The 16,569-nt window shown below is 46.3% G+C and overlaps 1 protein-coding gene across 2 annotated transcripts in view; it reads right to left on the bottom strand.

The window, feature by feature from the left end:
* Positions 1-1,103: 1,103 nt before the first annotated feature.
* Positions 1,104-16,569, bottom strand: part of Msh3 (mutS homolog 3) — a 139,942-nt gene continuing 124,476 nt past the window's right edge. For both annotated transcript variants that reach the window (XM_032899044.1, XM_032899046.1), the window contains exons 21-24: positions 12,052-12,238; positions 9,931-10,060; positions 4,748-4,919; positions 1,104-1,729 (exon numbers count right to left, since the gene is read on the bottom strand). In XM_032899044.1, coding sequence (XP_032754935.1) covers positions 1,579-1,729; positions 4,748-4,919; positions 9,931-10,060; positions 12,052-12,238 — 640 coding nt within the window. In that variant the 3' untranslated portion in view covers positions 1,104-1,578. The remainder of the gene's footprint in view (positions 1,730-4,747; positions 4,920-9,930; positions 10,061-12,051; positions 12,239-16,569) is intronic.

Here is a 16,569-nt window from a genome sequence, read left to right as displayed (position 1 = left end):
AAGCAGGGAAAGAGATGGAACGAATCATTGCAGATTTAAGTCACTTGTAACCATTGAGACTAATTTGTTCATAATCCAGGAGATTCTAAAATATACTGTGTTTTGTCACATACAAAGCTGCTCCTAGAACCAATCCAAAAGCCAGAATGGAATAATCAAAATATATCCCACCCAGTGAATGGTTAAATAAAACATGGGTTTGGAACGGAATGATGAACGCTCCATCCGTGGAAAGGAATGACTTATTGGTACGTGCTCTGACATGGAGAGTTTAGAACCTCCATGAGTGCAAGACAGCAGGCACAGAGGGCCACATGCTATGTAAATTGAGATGATGTCCCCACTGAGAACACGCTAATCTGCAGAGGCAGAATGTGCCTCAGTGGTTTGTGCTGGGGTTCCGCACAAACCATCCACTTGGGGGTGATGAGAACACTGTAAAGCTGACCACAGTCACAGCCGGGCGACCCAGGAGGAAAGATGCATCCGCCGAGCTGCATACTCTAAAGGGGCGAGATGGAGCTGTGCACGCACAGCACACCTCACGGAGCCACTGGGTAGCACTGAGCAACTGACCACGCTCTTCATCACAGTGGGTCACTGCAGGTAATACCCTAGAAGAAGGAATTAAAGCGATGTCCATCAAGCACGGGAGAGAAGTGCAACTGAGCTGGAATCATAAGTGAGAGGGAAGGAAAAACCCTTCTGCAGGATGACACACTTAGAAACAAACCCAGGGACACAGCTGCGTGTCTGTCCCTTGACACTTGCAAGGAAGGAGGGTGGATACGAATGGAAAAAGCCTCTGATGACAGGTGTGCCACGCTGGTGAACGAGCAGTCAGAACAACGGAGGTCAGCTCTGAGGGCCTTCCACGGTTGAAAATAAAAACGGCTGGCTATGGTGGCACAGGTCTTTAATCCCAGAGTTCAGGAGGCAGAGGTAGGTGGATCTCTGTGAGTTTGGGGTCAGCCTGGTCTACATGGTGAATTCCAGGTCAGCCAGGGCTACATAGTGAGACCTTGTTTCAAAAATCAATTAACAGAACAACAAGACAACTATCTGATATCTGGATAACAAAATTCAATAATGCACACCATAAATCTGAGCAAGTATTTATTCCATAAGTGATGACAAAATAATTTTATTTAACGACTGCAGCTGTTTAAAGTGACAGCTACTCTTAGCTCCTCCAAGTTCATATGGCTGTTTCCTCCCTGTGCTCTGGATTCTAGAAGCTTCATGATTCTACTCCTCATAAAAATGCTCATGGCTTTGGTGAAAAAACCGCTAGCATTATAAAATCTTCAGTTCTCACAAAAGATCCCTGTCAGGTTACCCTGCGGTCAGCTGTCTGGGCCAAAATGACACTGCCGCTCTGGCTGTGCAGGCACCGAGTGCGGAGGACGAGAGCCTGAAAAGCTCCCCCTTCCCAGAGAAGGAACCATCTCAAAGGGAAGACGTCGCTCTTCCTCCGTGCTCACGCCACTGACAGCTGCTACCTCAAAGCTGTTTGCTCAGTTTGTATCTTCAGTTCTCCAGTCGGCCTCTGGCTCGCATGATCATACAGTGCTATCTTCAGCTCTCCGTCTTTTGCTCCAAAAGTGTAGTTTTCATTTCATTGTGGGGAGACGTCTGTATTTCCTGTATTTCCAGCTCAGCTGCCCGCGTGTGCAGGTCCTTTACACTATGTGCCGTCCACAAATCTATAAAATATTCAAGTCTTTTCCTGGAGAAACAGTAAAGTATTAGTTATTTTGGAAACAGGAAGCCTACTCAGTTGGAACAGCACAGGCTCTGTCAACATGAGGGGGTGGCATCCCCCACTCTAGGGCTACAGCTGCATTAATGACCCAGTGACTGATTACCATGACTGTCTTCCTGCTGTCTTCTTAAACGGTGCCTGCAGGGAGGGCACATGACTTCTTAACTCTGCCAGAGGCGGCTGGTGTCCCTGTCTGTGTCCAGGAAGCTACAGGTGACTGACTGTATGTAATCCTTTCCTTATGTGATGAGTGTGTAACTAGTTCTTAAATTACTATAGCACGCGTGCACGTACACACACACACACACACACACACACACACACACACACACACACACACACACGTCTTCGACCTGACCAAGAGAACTGATGTGAAAAACACTTTTAATGAATAGGGAAAATATGTGCAGTGTCCTGATAAACCACAGAAAATGCCATCTTCAAAAAACTTGGTGGGGGGGTTATTTTACGTGTATGAGTGTCTCCTGGCATGTGCATGTTATGTACCATGTGCATGTTACATACCGTGTGCATGATTAGAGAGTGCCCACAGAGGCCAGAGGAGAGAGGGTCAGATCCCTTGGAACTGGAGTTACAGACGGTTGTGAGATGCTATGTAGGTGCTGGGACTAGAACCTGGGTCCTCTGAAAGAACCACTGAGCCACCTGTGCAGATCTAAAATATTCCATCTTAATTGAATATCCTACCTTATCGAGATAACTGCAGATTTTAAAATGTCACATATTAGGTAGAAAAATTAATGTCTAGAATAATCTGAGTATAATCTGATTCTAATTTTCTGACTTTAGCTTCTGAAACTACAGTAGTAACAGGTATAAACTATTCTATTACCAGCTTGTATGTGTAATTTTTTTTTTTTTTTTTGAGACAGAGTTTTTCATTCACTACGTAGCCCTGGCTGGCCTGGAAGTCCCTGTGTAGACTAGGCCAAACTCTAACTCGCAGAGATCCGCCTGCCTCTGCCTCCAGAGTGCTGGGATTAAGTGGGTACACCACCACAGGCGGCAGAATCCTCTGAGGTAGCAGTTTGTTCTTGTTTCTCTCAGGAAACGATGACTAGAGGACAACAAAGACTACCTGTGTCTTTGGACTTTGCAGAAGGTAAAGGTTTAGATTTTGAGCTCCCATCAGTAATCTTTCTGGAAACTTTTTATGTGAATTTGTTCTGTAACAGAATTAGCCCGAAACAGGTTACCCTGCCGACATAGGAAGCCGCCCATCACCTGTGGCACTCTAGTGCTGGAGACCCGGCCGGTCTCTGCACACCACCCCATGGCTGGCATGTGAGCACAGCTGCTGTGGAGGGAAACTGAGGCATGCACGCTACACACCACTCAAGCTGCAGCTGCTCCTTCCCTTTTCACAGGCCACAGAGAGTAAGGTTTTTATCTCATGTGTGTGTGTGTGTGTGCCTAACATATGCATGGCACGCACGCAGTGGCCCTCAGAGGACAGAAGATTTCCTGGAACTGGAATTAGAGGCAGTTGTGAGTTACCCGTGGGTGCTGGGAAATGACCAAGCCATCTCTCCAGCCTCACAGATATTAACATGTTATTTGTTTGTTCGTTTGAAGACAGGGTCTCACTACGTAGTCCTGGCTGTCCTGAACTCACTAAATGAGGCTGGCCTCGAACTCACAGTGATCTGCCTGCCACTGCTTCTTCAGTGCTGGGATTAAAGGCATGGGTCACCATGCTCAGCAACATTTAAATACTGAAACTTGGTAATGATACTCAGAACTAAGTATTATCCTTAGGGAGTCTAGGAACTACTGGTAGCCAGATGTAACATTTAATTTAATTAAAAAAAATTTTTGGTTTACTTGTGGTCATGTGGTTATCAGAGTTCCTTGAGGGAACTCAGGCTAGTCCCTAGTTGTTCAAGAAAGAAAAGGCCAGAACTGCTGCTTGTCCACAGGACACTTTCCTGGTGGCGTCTCCCTTTAGGTATATCCCAGGAGTATTCTAAGGCTGGCTCATGAGCTGACTACAAACTGACCAGCCATGGGGGGGGGGGGGAGCATTCACATGAACGGTGAGGTGAAGAGAGGTCAGAGAGGAGGCAGAAAGCGGCCAGATTACAACCTCACACACAATTCGCTAATACGGGACGAGTGGATAAGGTGAGAGCATGGCCACACACTACGGTTCTTATCCTGACAGAATTCATCTTTTCCCCAAGATTCATTAATTTTTATTTATGTGTATGAACCTATGTCTGCATGAGTTTATGTGCACCATGCCTGTGAAGGTGCTCACCGAGGCCAGAAGCACTGGAGTTGTGGATGTTGTGAGCACCTGATGTAGGTATTGGGACTGAGCCTGGGTCCCCTGGAAGAGCAGTAAGCAATCTTAACCGCTGCCCCACGTCCTGACAGACGCCTAAAAGGTTTTGGGTTTTGTTGTTGTTGTTTGTTTGTTTTTGCCATTACATTTATTTATTTAGGGGACGAGGACATGTCATAGAGTACATTGAGGACAACTCATAAGAGCTGGTTCTCTTCGCACCTGTGGGTTCCAGGGATCAGTCAGCTCTGGTGGCAATCTCTTTACCCACAGAGGCATTTTTATTGATCCCTGACCCTGGCAGAATTCTTAATTCTGAGAGCTATTTACCACTGAAGCGCAGGCCGTAGGTACTGACACTGAACTCAGTCACCTTTAACTGTCATTCTTCAGCAGCAAAAGTGTTGGTACACATGGACTTAATTCTTTTTTTAAAAAAGACCCAAAAGATTGCTTGCCACTTAATGAAGACCTGACACAAACAACACAAACAAGGACTAAACCCATCTGTGCTTGCTCCAAGCTGCTTTCTTCTGGCCATAAGGAAACCCCACAGAAGCTGCACTCCAAAGAGGCAGAGGCCGTGTTCATTTACAGCCCCTGCGTCTTCCCAGACAGCTCAGAGGCTTCCACTAGGAACCAAACAAAGAACAAAACAACGAACACATTCTGACCTTCTCAGATTGACTAAGCCTTCCAGCTCTTTAGACTTGTGAGCAGCTTTCTGTAAGATTTCTCTGGGCACATCTGCTAGCTTCGCCACATTCAGTCCGTAACTCCTCGCTGCCATTCCTCTGGTTATCTGATAGAGGAAAGTGACAGAGTCCGGCATCTGCTCCGTGTCACCTATGAGACAAAAGGGAGAAGGGGAGATCAAAGGGGATGAAGGAACACAGGAGCTCCGCACCCACCTCTGTTAAGGCGCACGGTCTTGTCAACACCAAGTTGATGCTGTCCCCTGAGGGCTGTACAGAGCCAGGAGAGCGGTTGGGAAGCTAGGCCAGGAACTGACCACCTTCCAAGCAGAGCTCCTAGAGGTGCTCAGCTAAAGTCCCACACAGACATGGTGGACAGCTTTTGTTTGAAACTGGTGTTTGGAGATAGCAAGCTGTTGCTCACTATTTACAAAGTACTGTGAGCTAAATAGTGATAAAAAATAAAAACATAGCGGCCTTGTGTACTGGCTGGTTTTATGTGTCAACTCGACACAAACTGGAGCTATCACAGAGAAAGGAGCCTCCCTAGAGGAAATGCCTCCATGAGACCCAGCTGTAAGGCATTTTCTCAATTAGTGATCAAGGAGGGAGGGCCCAGCCCATTGTGGGTGGAGTCATCCCTGGGCTGGTGATCCTGGGTTCTACAAGAGAGCAAGCTGAGCAAGGCAGGGGAAACAAGCCAGTAAGTAGCATCCCTCCATGGCCTCTGCATCAGCTCCTGCTTCCTGACCTGCTTGAGTTCTAGTTCTGACCTCCTTTGGGAAGTGTAAGCCGAATAAACCCCTTCCTCCCCAGCTTGCTTCTTAGTCATGGATGTCTGTGCAGGAATAGAGACCCTGACTAAGACACCCTGCCCTCTAAGTCCCAGTTGAAATAACTCTGAAGGACCATCCCAGCCTCCAAGCGCTCTCTCTCTCTCTCTCTCTCTCTCTCTCTCTCTCACTCTCACACACACACACACACACACACACACTCACTCTCTCACACACACACACTCTCTCTCTCTCTCTCACACAGACACGCACACACACACACACACTTGAAACTTCTAAGACAGAGACAGAGCTGCGTACAAGTCCACTTTTCAGAACCTCAACACCACAGCACCATGAAGCTCTAAAATAAGATGACATCACACCCGGTCGCAGAGGGGCCAGCACTGAGAGTCTCCGGGACCCCCACACAAGCTGTAGGTTCACCAAGGCTTCCCGCCTTCTACATTCCCTTACCTGCCAAGTGTGCATGCTTTGATCATCAGCCACTGAGGATAAACAAGGCACTGAACACAGCAGTGGAAGGGGACAATGGAATCTCCCTCCTCTGAGAGCCGAGAAGCAGACAGATAATAGCTTTCTCGGGGAGTTTACAAGAAGTAGGAGGTGAGAAGAATGGCCCAGACTCAGGCGTCTATACTGAGAATACCTCCTACCTCCACATGAGAGCACAGAGCACAGGTGAGGAGTGCGTGAGCCGGGCCGAGGGAAGTCGTCGGGTCTGTGAACCTAACGGCTTTCTGTTACTCTTGCATGCTCACGAGACAAAGAGGAAAGTGAACACCAGTAGCCATCAAAAATGCAAACCTCTCATCTTAAGACCAAAATAGTCCTGGCTCATTCCAGGCTAATCTAGCTTCCATGCTGGTCTTTCTTAAGCAAGGCAAAACCCATTCATCTGTTTGTGCACCCATCTGTCCAAGCCCGCTGTTGGCCAGCATGCGCTGACAGCCTGGTAAGAAGTAAAGTTCCTTCCTTAGAAGTGAATCTGCTGACACATTTTCCAAGAGTTGTTATTCTTCCCTTTACATATAATTTGTACCATATGTTGAGACACACACGATAGAGATAGATATGCTATATATAAACAACAGCGATAGCTGTAACAATGGTTCTGAAGTCCTCATGTTTTTAAGACAGGCTTCACTGTGTTAACTGGGTCATCACAAACCTTTGGCTCAAGGGATCCTGTGCCTTGGTCTCCTCAGGAGCTGGGACTATAGACCATATCTTCTTTGTGCACATTTTCTACAAGGCTTTTAAAGCGTACTCTAGCTATGAACTATGGTTTAATTGCATAACCTTGAACACATCTTTACCGTATGCTAGTACACACAGTGGGACACCAATGCTGGTCTCTATTTCAGCAGTATGACTGTTCTCGAGACTTTACGGTAAAGAACATGGCCACTCTCCACAGCTGCCCAGGGGCCTCTTTCTGTAGTTACACTGGTCTCGAGCCTGCACGGTTTTGGTGGGCTACGTTTGGTTTCTGTGTATGTGATGACAGAAGTATGGAGGCCGGAGGATACAGTGGGAGGAGGGAAGAGCAAATGCCACCCAATGCTCTACGTTCTCACTAGTCAGTTCTCATCTTCCAAGCCACAGCCCTTTCTTAGGGGATATTTTAAAAGCCAATCGCTGCTAGTCTACGGATATAATAATTCATGTTTCTACTATAAAGAAAATTAACAAAATCTACATTAAGGTCAAATTTCTCAAGGATGTTATTAAAGAGATCTGCTCAAACAATTTCCAATCTTTTACGCCTTTTAACTTTGCTGTGGGCACTGCTCACATGGCACAGAGGCTGTGTGGAAGTCCGAGGGCAGCTTTTGGAAGTCAGCCTCAGGCTCGGCGGTGTCCTTCTCCACTAAGTTCTCTCACCAGCCCGATCAGGTTCTTCCTGGGGTTGCTGTGTTTGTTTTTATAGATTTACAGATGTTTAGAGATGGATAAAAAATTAGATGACACGTCTCTTCTACCCCTTGACAGGGTGTCATGTAGTACGCTGGCCTTGAACTGGCCAAGTAGCTAAGGAGCGTCTTGAAATGCTCTTCATCCCTTCACCTCCCACGCACTCGGACGGAGCATTCCTTGCCATACCCAGTTTGTCTGGGATCGTACAGTTGGTTTCCAGGCTGCTGACCCACGGCTTCGGCAACCACACACCCTGGAAACATAGACCTACAACATTTTCCTTGTTCCACTGATGCTAGGAATGGCCTGTCCGAAATCCATCCCACGTCTTACTTTGTATTATAAGGAATTAACAGCTGTCCACTTGATCAGAGCAGTGCCTCACATCCAGCTCCAAAAGTGAGCCCTGATTCTGAGACAAAGTCACTTCTGCCATTCACTTAGATGCAATTCAGTTCTGACAATGAGATCAGAATGACCCTAGGAGGCCCCTGGGAACAGGTTCCCTTGCTCCTAAGGAAGTTACAGGAAGAAACAGACAGTGCTCAGTGGTTAGTGCATGTTCAGCATAAACCAAGGTCTGGGTTCAACACCCAGTGCCAAAAGTAAAATAAGAAAAAAAATGGAAAGAGTCTCAGAAAATGCCTGCCCTGTTCTAGCTGTGGACACTGTCGGCCGTCCGGAGCTATAAGCATCTTCCCACTGGCCTGCGGACGGAGCAAGGCAGAAGACAGAGCAGGCCACCTGTAAAGAGGAGCTGGGGACTGCGCTGAGGTGCCACATACACTGCATAACCTTACTGCTGGTCCACTGTGATCCAGCTGTTACTGCAGTCAAACCCTTAGCAGAGAAAGTGGAGAACCCCAGGGCCCAGTGCAGCCTCAGGACTGCAGGTGTGCGGAAGGGTTGGGCAGCAACTGTTCCCTGAGAAGAGCCACGGACGGCTCAGCAAGAAGGACTGACAGGTTCAGTTATGCTGGCATCATGCACAGATGCTGCTCCCAGGGCTACCGGGAGGCAAAGGAGGGGTCAGCTACAGACTCAAAGCAAAGGAAGATGCAGAAGTAAAAGCTGGGCAGTCTTGGTTCTTAGAACCCAGAGGCAGTCATGTGCTTGTCTGAGGAGTGGACGCTGCTGTCACTGGATGGTAGCTAAAGCGAGCATGCCTGAGGGGACGCCAAGGTGAATGGTGACGGGGGACAGAGGGAGGGAAGGCTGAGGTCCTACTAACACAATGAGATCCCTAATGTATGGCAGCACGAGATGGGGACAGAGCACATCTTCAGGAGCATGGGTGAGGGAGAGAAGGGAAGTCTGCCTGGAGCCTAGGAAGTGCTGGAAGTCTGTCAGCAAGGGCTTTTAGCCACATCTGAGGCTAAGAGTCATGTTCATGGGTAAAGTTCAAATCCATGTAGTAAACTGCCAGACACTCTAGGGCATGGGACTCTGCTCGAGGTTGGCAGGGGTGAGAGCCCTGCGCAGCCCTGCCTTAGACCCTCCCTGCTGCAGACCTCTACTTGTTTGCCCTGTGGGTTTCCCTTGCGAGCCCTTTCCTGTCACGGTGGGTGCAGTTAAGCAGAGCTTCATGAGAGGATTTACGATGTGTTTTCCGTCTCGGAGTGCTGAGACAGGGACTGCCTGATATCACATTCATCTTAGGTCCAATACTTTGTTTTATTTGGGCCATCTGCCTGGTCTCTTTTTATGTTCTGTCCTTACCAGTTTTTTGTTTTTTTTTTTTTAAATTAAATTTGGTCTCTGGAGTGCCTTGGATAATGGATTTTCCATTACAGCATACCAACTGTGCAAACTACCACAGGCTGGTAGCTTAAAAAACTACTGCTGAGCAGGGGCTAGTCTACAGCATACTGGGTCACTTGACTTCATTCCTGCTGGCCAACGGCGTTCTTTCCCAGAGAAACACCTCATCCTCTGATGGCAGCAAGTACTACTGGAAAAGCTGGGAAACAGGACACAGAAGGAGAATGTGTCCCTCTTCTGCACAGGGGACAGACATGGGCAAGCCACGTTACCTATGTGAGAGTCACTTTTATTACAGTAAGACAACACACATGCGCACTACGGGCTATGGCCGGCAGTAAGCAATAGCTGTGAAATGATACTGGGGAGGTGGTGGACATTGTAAAGACGACCAAGGATCCTCTGCCCTTGATGATTTTATCCTAGGATCAAAACCAAGGAGGATGTGGGGGACCAAGAGGAAGCCCTCCTTCTGGAACATGAGCTGCCATTTAAACAGGGGAAGACTGAGTTTGCAAACAAACAGATGTACACTCTACGAGACTCATAGCTTAGAGCAAATGAATGTTGACAAATGTTCTTTATAATGGACACTCACAGCTTATATTCTTCATAAGCAATATAAACTTTGAGCTAGCAAACTGAAAGGCTGGACTGTTCACCTGTGCTAGGCAAGGGCTCTCGTACCTGAGTCCTGCTTGCTTCCATCCTCATTGACCAAGAAGCCCATGTGGTAATTCCCCACCTGCTCTGGGTAACATTTCTCTAGTTCACAGACTGGTGGATAGTGGGTGACGAACAGGGTTAAGGATTTCACCTAGAACAGTAAGACATACAGCGTTGTTTTAATTAGAACACTTCAACTTTAAAATTTCAAATCTTTGAAAAGCTGCAAGAACAAAAAATACCATGTACTCTTTCTTGGTTTAGACGAACAATAAATATTTCTCCACGTTCCTTTCCTTTCTCTAGCCTAACAGGCAGACAGGCAAACAGACACACATGCACGCACACCTGCACGCAGAGACGTGTTTTCCTGAACCCCTCTCCCGCCTCCGGTACTGATGACTGAACCCCAGGACTTTCACACAGTAGACGAGGGCTCCGCCCCTGAGCTAGCCCCAGTCTTACTCATTTGAGAATTAGCTGGAGATAACATCACCAAACATTTAAGATTCTCTTCTAAGAATAAAATTAGTGTCCTATATAACCAGAATAAAATTTCTATATAAGAAACTTACTATCATAGAATATGACTCATATGTTTTCTTAAGTATCAAAATGCTTTTCCCTCTTTTTTTAGTCTTTTTTTTATATTAACACTGTGATTAGCACATAAATTTAACTGCTTTCCTATTACCAGAAATTAAAAAGTAGAATTTGAAATTTAAAAAACAAAACAAAACCTATCATCTCTATAAGCACCATTAAAAATGAATACATGGGCATAAATACAATAAAAATATAGCACTGACTGCTCTTCCAGAGGTCCTGAGTTCAATTCCCAGCAACCACATGGTGGCTCACGACCATCTGTAATGGGATCTGATGCCCTCTTCTGGTGTCTGAAGACAGCTACAGTGTGCTTATATACATAAAATATATAAATAAATTTCTTTTTAAAAAACAAAAACATTTAGAAACGCACTGAACAAAAGCTCTGTGACTCTGAGGAAAGACCTCAAAGACCAGCTAATACGGAGAAGCGAGGCTACCTGATGCTCAGGAAGGGTCACTGCCGTGACACGGTGGCTCCTCCTAACCGGATCTGGAGGCTCACAGGATGCTGAGCCTGTGGCTGGGACATTGGACATTGGGACTGTCAAGTGTGCGACCACGAGGTGCGGTGACAGCACTCCTGTTCTCTGGGTCTTTGAGCTGCTTTCCTTTGAGGAAGACCAGCCTTGGCTATGGCGATGCCCGACAGACTCCGAGAAGGCTAACTGGCTAACTGCCAGCACTAAGCACACATTAGCAGGGGCCCACAGCCCTTGTCCAGCCTCCAGATGACGGCCAGCACCACTGCCACCCTCGTCACAGCTACAGCACAGATGGAATGAAACACCACCCAGTGTTGCTGCTAGCAAATCCCGGTCAACAGTGACAGTCATTCGCTAAGAGTCACACCATGGACACAGTGTAGCACAACAGACATTATGAACTCGATCTCAGGGGTGGCAAACTTGGTTCTGCTGTAACCTCCTCCAGATGTTAACTGTGCTGGTGGGAGAAAGGGGGCTTTGCCAAACTTTACCATATGTAGTGAGATGCATCCTTTCAAATGAGGATTTAAAAAAAAAAAGGGAAGCATTTTAAAGGGGGAAGGGGGATGTTATCATTATCTATGTCATTCTAATAAACGTTTGAATGTTCAGGACTTCTTCTGGCTATTTAGTTCACTGACAAAGGCAGTGAAGTGCTTGTCTGCTTGTCACACGTGTAAAAAGCTGGGTGTGGTGGTGTGAGTTTATATTCTCCTTCCTGGGGATTTGGGGACAGGAGGATCTACGGGGCTCACTGCCCACACACACCTCCACAAACATGCGCATTCCTTGCACGCACACGCACACACACACACACACACACACACACAGAAGGGGAGTGCAATGTGGGCACTACCCGAAGGCCTAATGACCACAGTTAGACAATAACCATGAGATCAGAGTCCATACCTCACCACAAAAGTGAGGTGACAGACTTGTTAATCAGCTTACTTCAGTTATTTCCTATCTAAATGTATGCTATTATAATATGCCGCCCTCAAACCATATTAGTGAATAAAAACTTAAAGTTGTGACGGATGCTTACGTCTCTGATAAAATACTCTAGAGTCGCATAGGCAATGGCGATTCCATCGTGGGTGCTGGTCCCTCTTCCCAGCTCGTCCAGGATAACCAGGGACCGCGGTGTTGCTTTCCGGATTATCTCCGCTGTGTCTGTCAGCTCTTCCATGAAAGTACTCCGGCCTTTGTATATATTGTCTGCAGCACCCCTCCTACAAGCAAGACGAAAACCCTTGATTCCCACATTTCCCTCCTAGGAGGCCAAGTACTGTTTTCATGTGTGTGAGAACAGCAATTGAAATTGTGTTAAATAAGCACATGCTGATATAAAGAATGCCTAACAGTAATGGACAGTCCCACTTCCAATTCCAAACCGACATCTCGGTGTCCCAGGACAAAGGAATGCGTCCCTGTGTCCAAGTGTCTGTTAGCAGTAAGACTTGTACATTAGGGAGGTTCTCCAGCATTTCATATGAAAACCCTGGGTAGTTAAAAAGTAAATCACTACAGGTAAAGTAATTTATTTTCACACAACAAGACTTTTGTCCTAGAACTAACTTACAGGTGTTTAGCAGCTTTGGGCAGCAGCTCACAGAGATTATCGTGTAAGCACAGTTCTTACACGTGAGAGTCCAGAAGTCTCCAGACTATCCCTTTAGAAAGAATCTCCTGGAGCCCTGAACATGAGCTAGGCACTGTATATGTCTCACAGGAGGCTCTAGCATAGGTGTTTCCTAACTCGTGTAACCGTGGTTCCTGAAATTTCTTCCAGAACACTGGTGACAGTAATGTTCTATGTCACATTTATTTGTGAGAACATTTATTCAGTGTAAAGGGAACCTGGGAGGGTGAAAAGGAGCACCTAGGTAAGAGAATAAGGCCATGCAATTAATTGCAAACCTAGAGTTCAGGCTTTTAGCTCACAGTTGGTGCTAACATTGCTTCCTCTGGGAAATGCTCTTATCAACTTAGTTCTGCTTCCAGAGTTCCCAAACCAGGCACTGGCCACAGCTGACCTGCAGCACTCCGGCATTCTGCAGAAGTTCATGGCCACTCTGGAGCTACCCAAAGGCAGACAAGACCGATGCCCACAGATGGGTGCAGCTTTGAACTGCTGCCGACTTCATCCATTTTAAAGCCAACATCCAGAGAACATCTGGAGCGCTACAAGGTAAGCAGCGTCCAGACACATTTCCAAAGTCCGTATGCTGACACTACCTCAGTTTTCCAATGATTCCTGCCACAACTCGGAATTTAAATGTCCCCCAAAGGCCACCTGTTGAGAGTGTGATCCTAGCAGTGGCTCATGCTGCTAGTGGGAAACAGTGAGACTCTCATGGGTAGAGTCTACACTGAAGAGAAATGAGACTAAGAGGAAAAAGGTGGCACAATAGGAAAAAAGACATAAGATCAAAACATGAAAGCCGTACAAACTAAAAATAAAAGCGTGATCACTTAAACAATCAGATGCTGTGGACGGCCATTGGCGCTTAGCCTCGAAGACGCAGCCAGAGAAAGCTCCGAGGGTGGAGACAGACAAGTCGAGGAGTGGGAAGTCCACAGGAGTGGTCTGAACCGAGGCCGGGGCTGTAGACAGCACAGCACACAGATGCTTTGCTGCGCCAAGCCGGAAGGTGAAAGACGCGTCCCAAGGCAAGACAGAGCAAGCAGGGAGTCCCGCAAAATGCGCACTACGATTAGATTACACTGTGGTACAGTTTTAAGATTTTAAGAAAATGCTAACTATTTAAAAAAAAAATTTCATTGGGAACAAAGGGAGGAGACTTAGAAACCATGACCCAAATTCATCTACAGTGAAAGCCATGTTGGGAGAGCAGGAAAAGCGCCTGAGAGTTAAAAATCTGGATATTTATCTTATCTAAACTTACAAAATGGGTATGAAGACAAGGCAGGCTATTTAAGACATTCTAGTCCTCAGAAAACTAGCCTCTCTGATGCCTAGACAACAAAGTACTTCAGACAGACAAGGAAAGAAAAAATAGTACTTAAGAAAAAGAATAAGGAATTGTGGCAACTGGGAGGAAATGAAAATGGCCAGAAAGAAATAAGAGACATTTTAGATAGACAGAAGATTCCTTTAATTCACAAAGTTTGTATCTTAGAATTTTACATACCTACTCATGCCATGTTCATGCACTACATGTGTGTATAATTTATGTAACTTTAACATGAATGTGCATGTATTGTGCTATAATAATATAAACATCTCAGTATTTTAAAAGTAGCCTATGAAATGGTCCAAGAAACAACACAGCAGCTGGGCATCACGGCAGGGGGCTCCTGGCAAGTTTCAGGCCCGGGCTACTTAGTGAAACCCTAATCTCAACCCCCTCCCACTACCCAAACCCCGCCCCACACAAGACACCATGAGCAATAGAAATGCCAGAGAGCCCTCAAGGGAGGAGTCAAACTGGAACGAGAGATGTTCAGAAATTAATAAAGGATCTCTTCAGGTTTTGTAGCAAGAGGTCAGACACCACTAGAGCCAGCTGATAAGTTTAAGCTTATTGGTATACGTCTTTCTGATGTTACAACCCTCACTATCAGAGGAATCAACCTAGGAAGACTCCAAGGCAGCCAGCCTCTAGGGATTGGGGTGGGACTAGAGGTGGACAGGCTCAGGAAGCCTCCCCATGCCACCCGTGTGTCTGTCTGTCCATCTGTCTGTCTGTCGGTCGTCACTGCTTCGTATTTCCTATCAGGATGCACGGCTTCTGCGACTCTAAGGTGCAAACAGCGTTGCACCGTGTGCCGGTCTTATTAAAAAGGACCTGCGCTAACCCCGGGTTATCAGAGTGGGAGAAGTTATCTCTGGATGGGAGCATCACTGATTATTTGGTGACATTCCCTCGTCCCCTTAGCATCGGGGACAAGGATGAAGATGGATGTGTCCATTACATAAAGGCCACACACAGAGTTAAAGCCTTCTCTCCCAACTCCAGGGGATTAAAACACTGAAGAACTCCTGCTACACCATGGTGGCTAAGGCACTCTCCCTGTTGCTATTACTGGGGTACTTAGGGATCGGACTGGGTGTCTTTAGGGACCATTGAAATAAAACACATAAAGCAATGTATGTTAGACACACGCACAGCAAGCAGCCCGCTTGCTCACTGTTGTGGGCTTTAAAGGAAGCCTGAGCTTGTGAGAAGGCATTTACAAGCCTCTTCCTCCTCCCTTGCCCTTCCCCCCTGGTCATCGCCTCTAGTTCTGTGGATTAGCCAGGGCCTTCCAGATGCTAAATCCATGCTCAGCCACCACACCCCACCTCCAAGGTTTGCAGCTCTCGTTTTTTGAGACTAAAGCCACTGAGCTTTGTTCTAGTTCTTGACAGTAAAAAAAAAACAAAACAAACAAACAAAAAAAACCAAAAAACAAAAAACAGTTGTCATCTGGCTAAGAAGCTTCAAGTATAGTATGTAGTAAAATGTTTAAACTTCTGTTGTTAACGGACTGTGTAGGTAGGCATGATGGTGTAGGTCTGTAATCCCACTTCTGTGGGAGGCACAAACAGTAGGATGATGAGTTCCAGTCAAATGCTGCCTGGGAATAGAATGAGTTCAATACCAGCCGAGCAACTCAGCAAGACCTTATCCCAAAACTAAAACGACTAAGGTCTGAGGATATATCGCTTGTTTATGGCCAGGGTTCAATCCCCAGCACAAAGATACACACACATGTGCACATGCACACATGCAGGCACCCACGTACGCACACGCGCTCCAAATAGAAAGACTCAGAACAGCACCACCTTGCACAAGTTGGCTTCTGTGTGGGAGCAGCACCCTCCTCTGTAAACAGGAGAGTGAGTCCACAAAGCCAGACAAACAAGCAAAGCCCTCTAATGCCCGTGTCGCACCATGGCTTTATGTACATGTGTTACACACAAACCAGCACGAGGCCACCAAACCAGTCCCAACCCTGAACTTCTGACCCTGCTGCCTTAATGTGGACGTCACTGTGCTGCATGTGGAATGACCGGCCATATGTGGGAAACATTACAAGAAACAAAAGGGTTTAAAGTTGTAGTCTCCATATGAGACCATAAAAAGTAAGGTTCTTATACATGTTGAATGTATACAAAGATAAATGTAACTTAAATTAAATGCTTTTGATGAATATCAGAATTTTAAAGCTCCCATGGAAAGTTTATAATATGAGAGTTGTTAATTAAAATTTGACACTTAGCTTCAACAATATTCATAATTTCCGTTCAGTTAAAAGCTACATTTTAAAATTTATTTTCTTACAATGACCCAGTTAACGTAAGAAATGCCCTTCCTATGCTAACTCACCAGTGGAGTATAGTTTATAACATTCTATTACTATTCTTTTAATTTCTGTTTACCTAAAGTCTCCTGCTGATCACTTCAAAGTTCTCCTCCCTGAGGAGACTAACAGACCCCACTACCCCTTCCCTTAACCTGTGACAGACTGTCACCGAGGACCATCCCAGCAGTAGATGCTTCCAGAAATCCCAACCAACGGCCAGAACCTTGGAAGGTTTCTGTCCAGAAAGCCA

The sequence above is a fragment of the Rattus rattus genome, chromosome 3, assembly GCF_011064425.1.
Source record: "Rattus rattus isolate New Zealand chromosome 3, Rrattus_CSIRO_v1, whole genome shotgun sequence".
Classification (NCBI taxonomy): domain Eukaryota; kingdom Metazoa; phylum Chordata; class Mammalia; order Rodentia; family Muridae; genus Rattus; species Rattus rattus.
The sequence above is the reverse complement of the archived record's forward strand: the minus strand, read 5'-3'. Positions and strand labels throughout refer to the sequence as shown.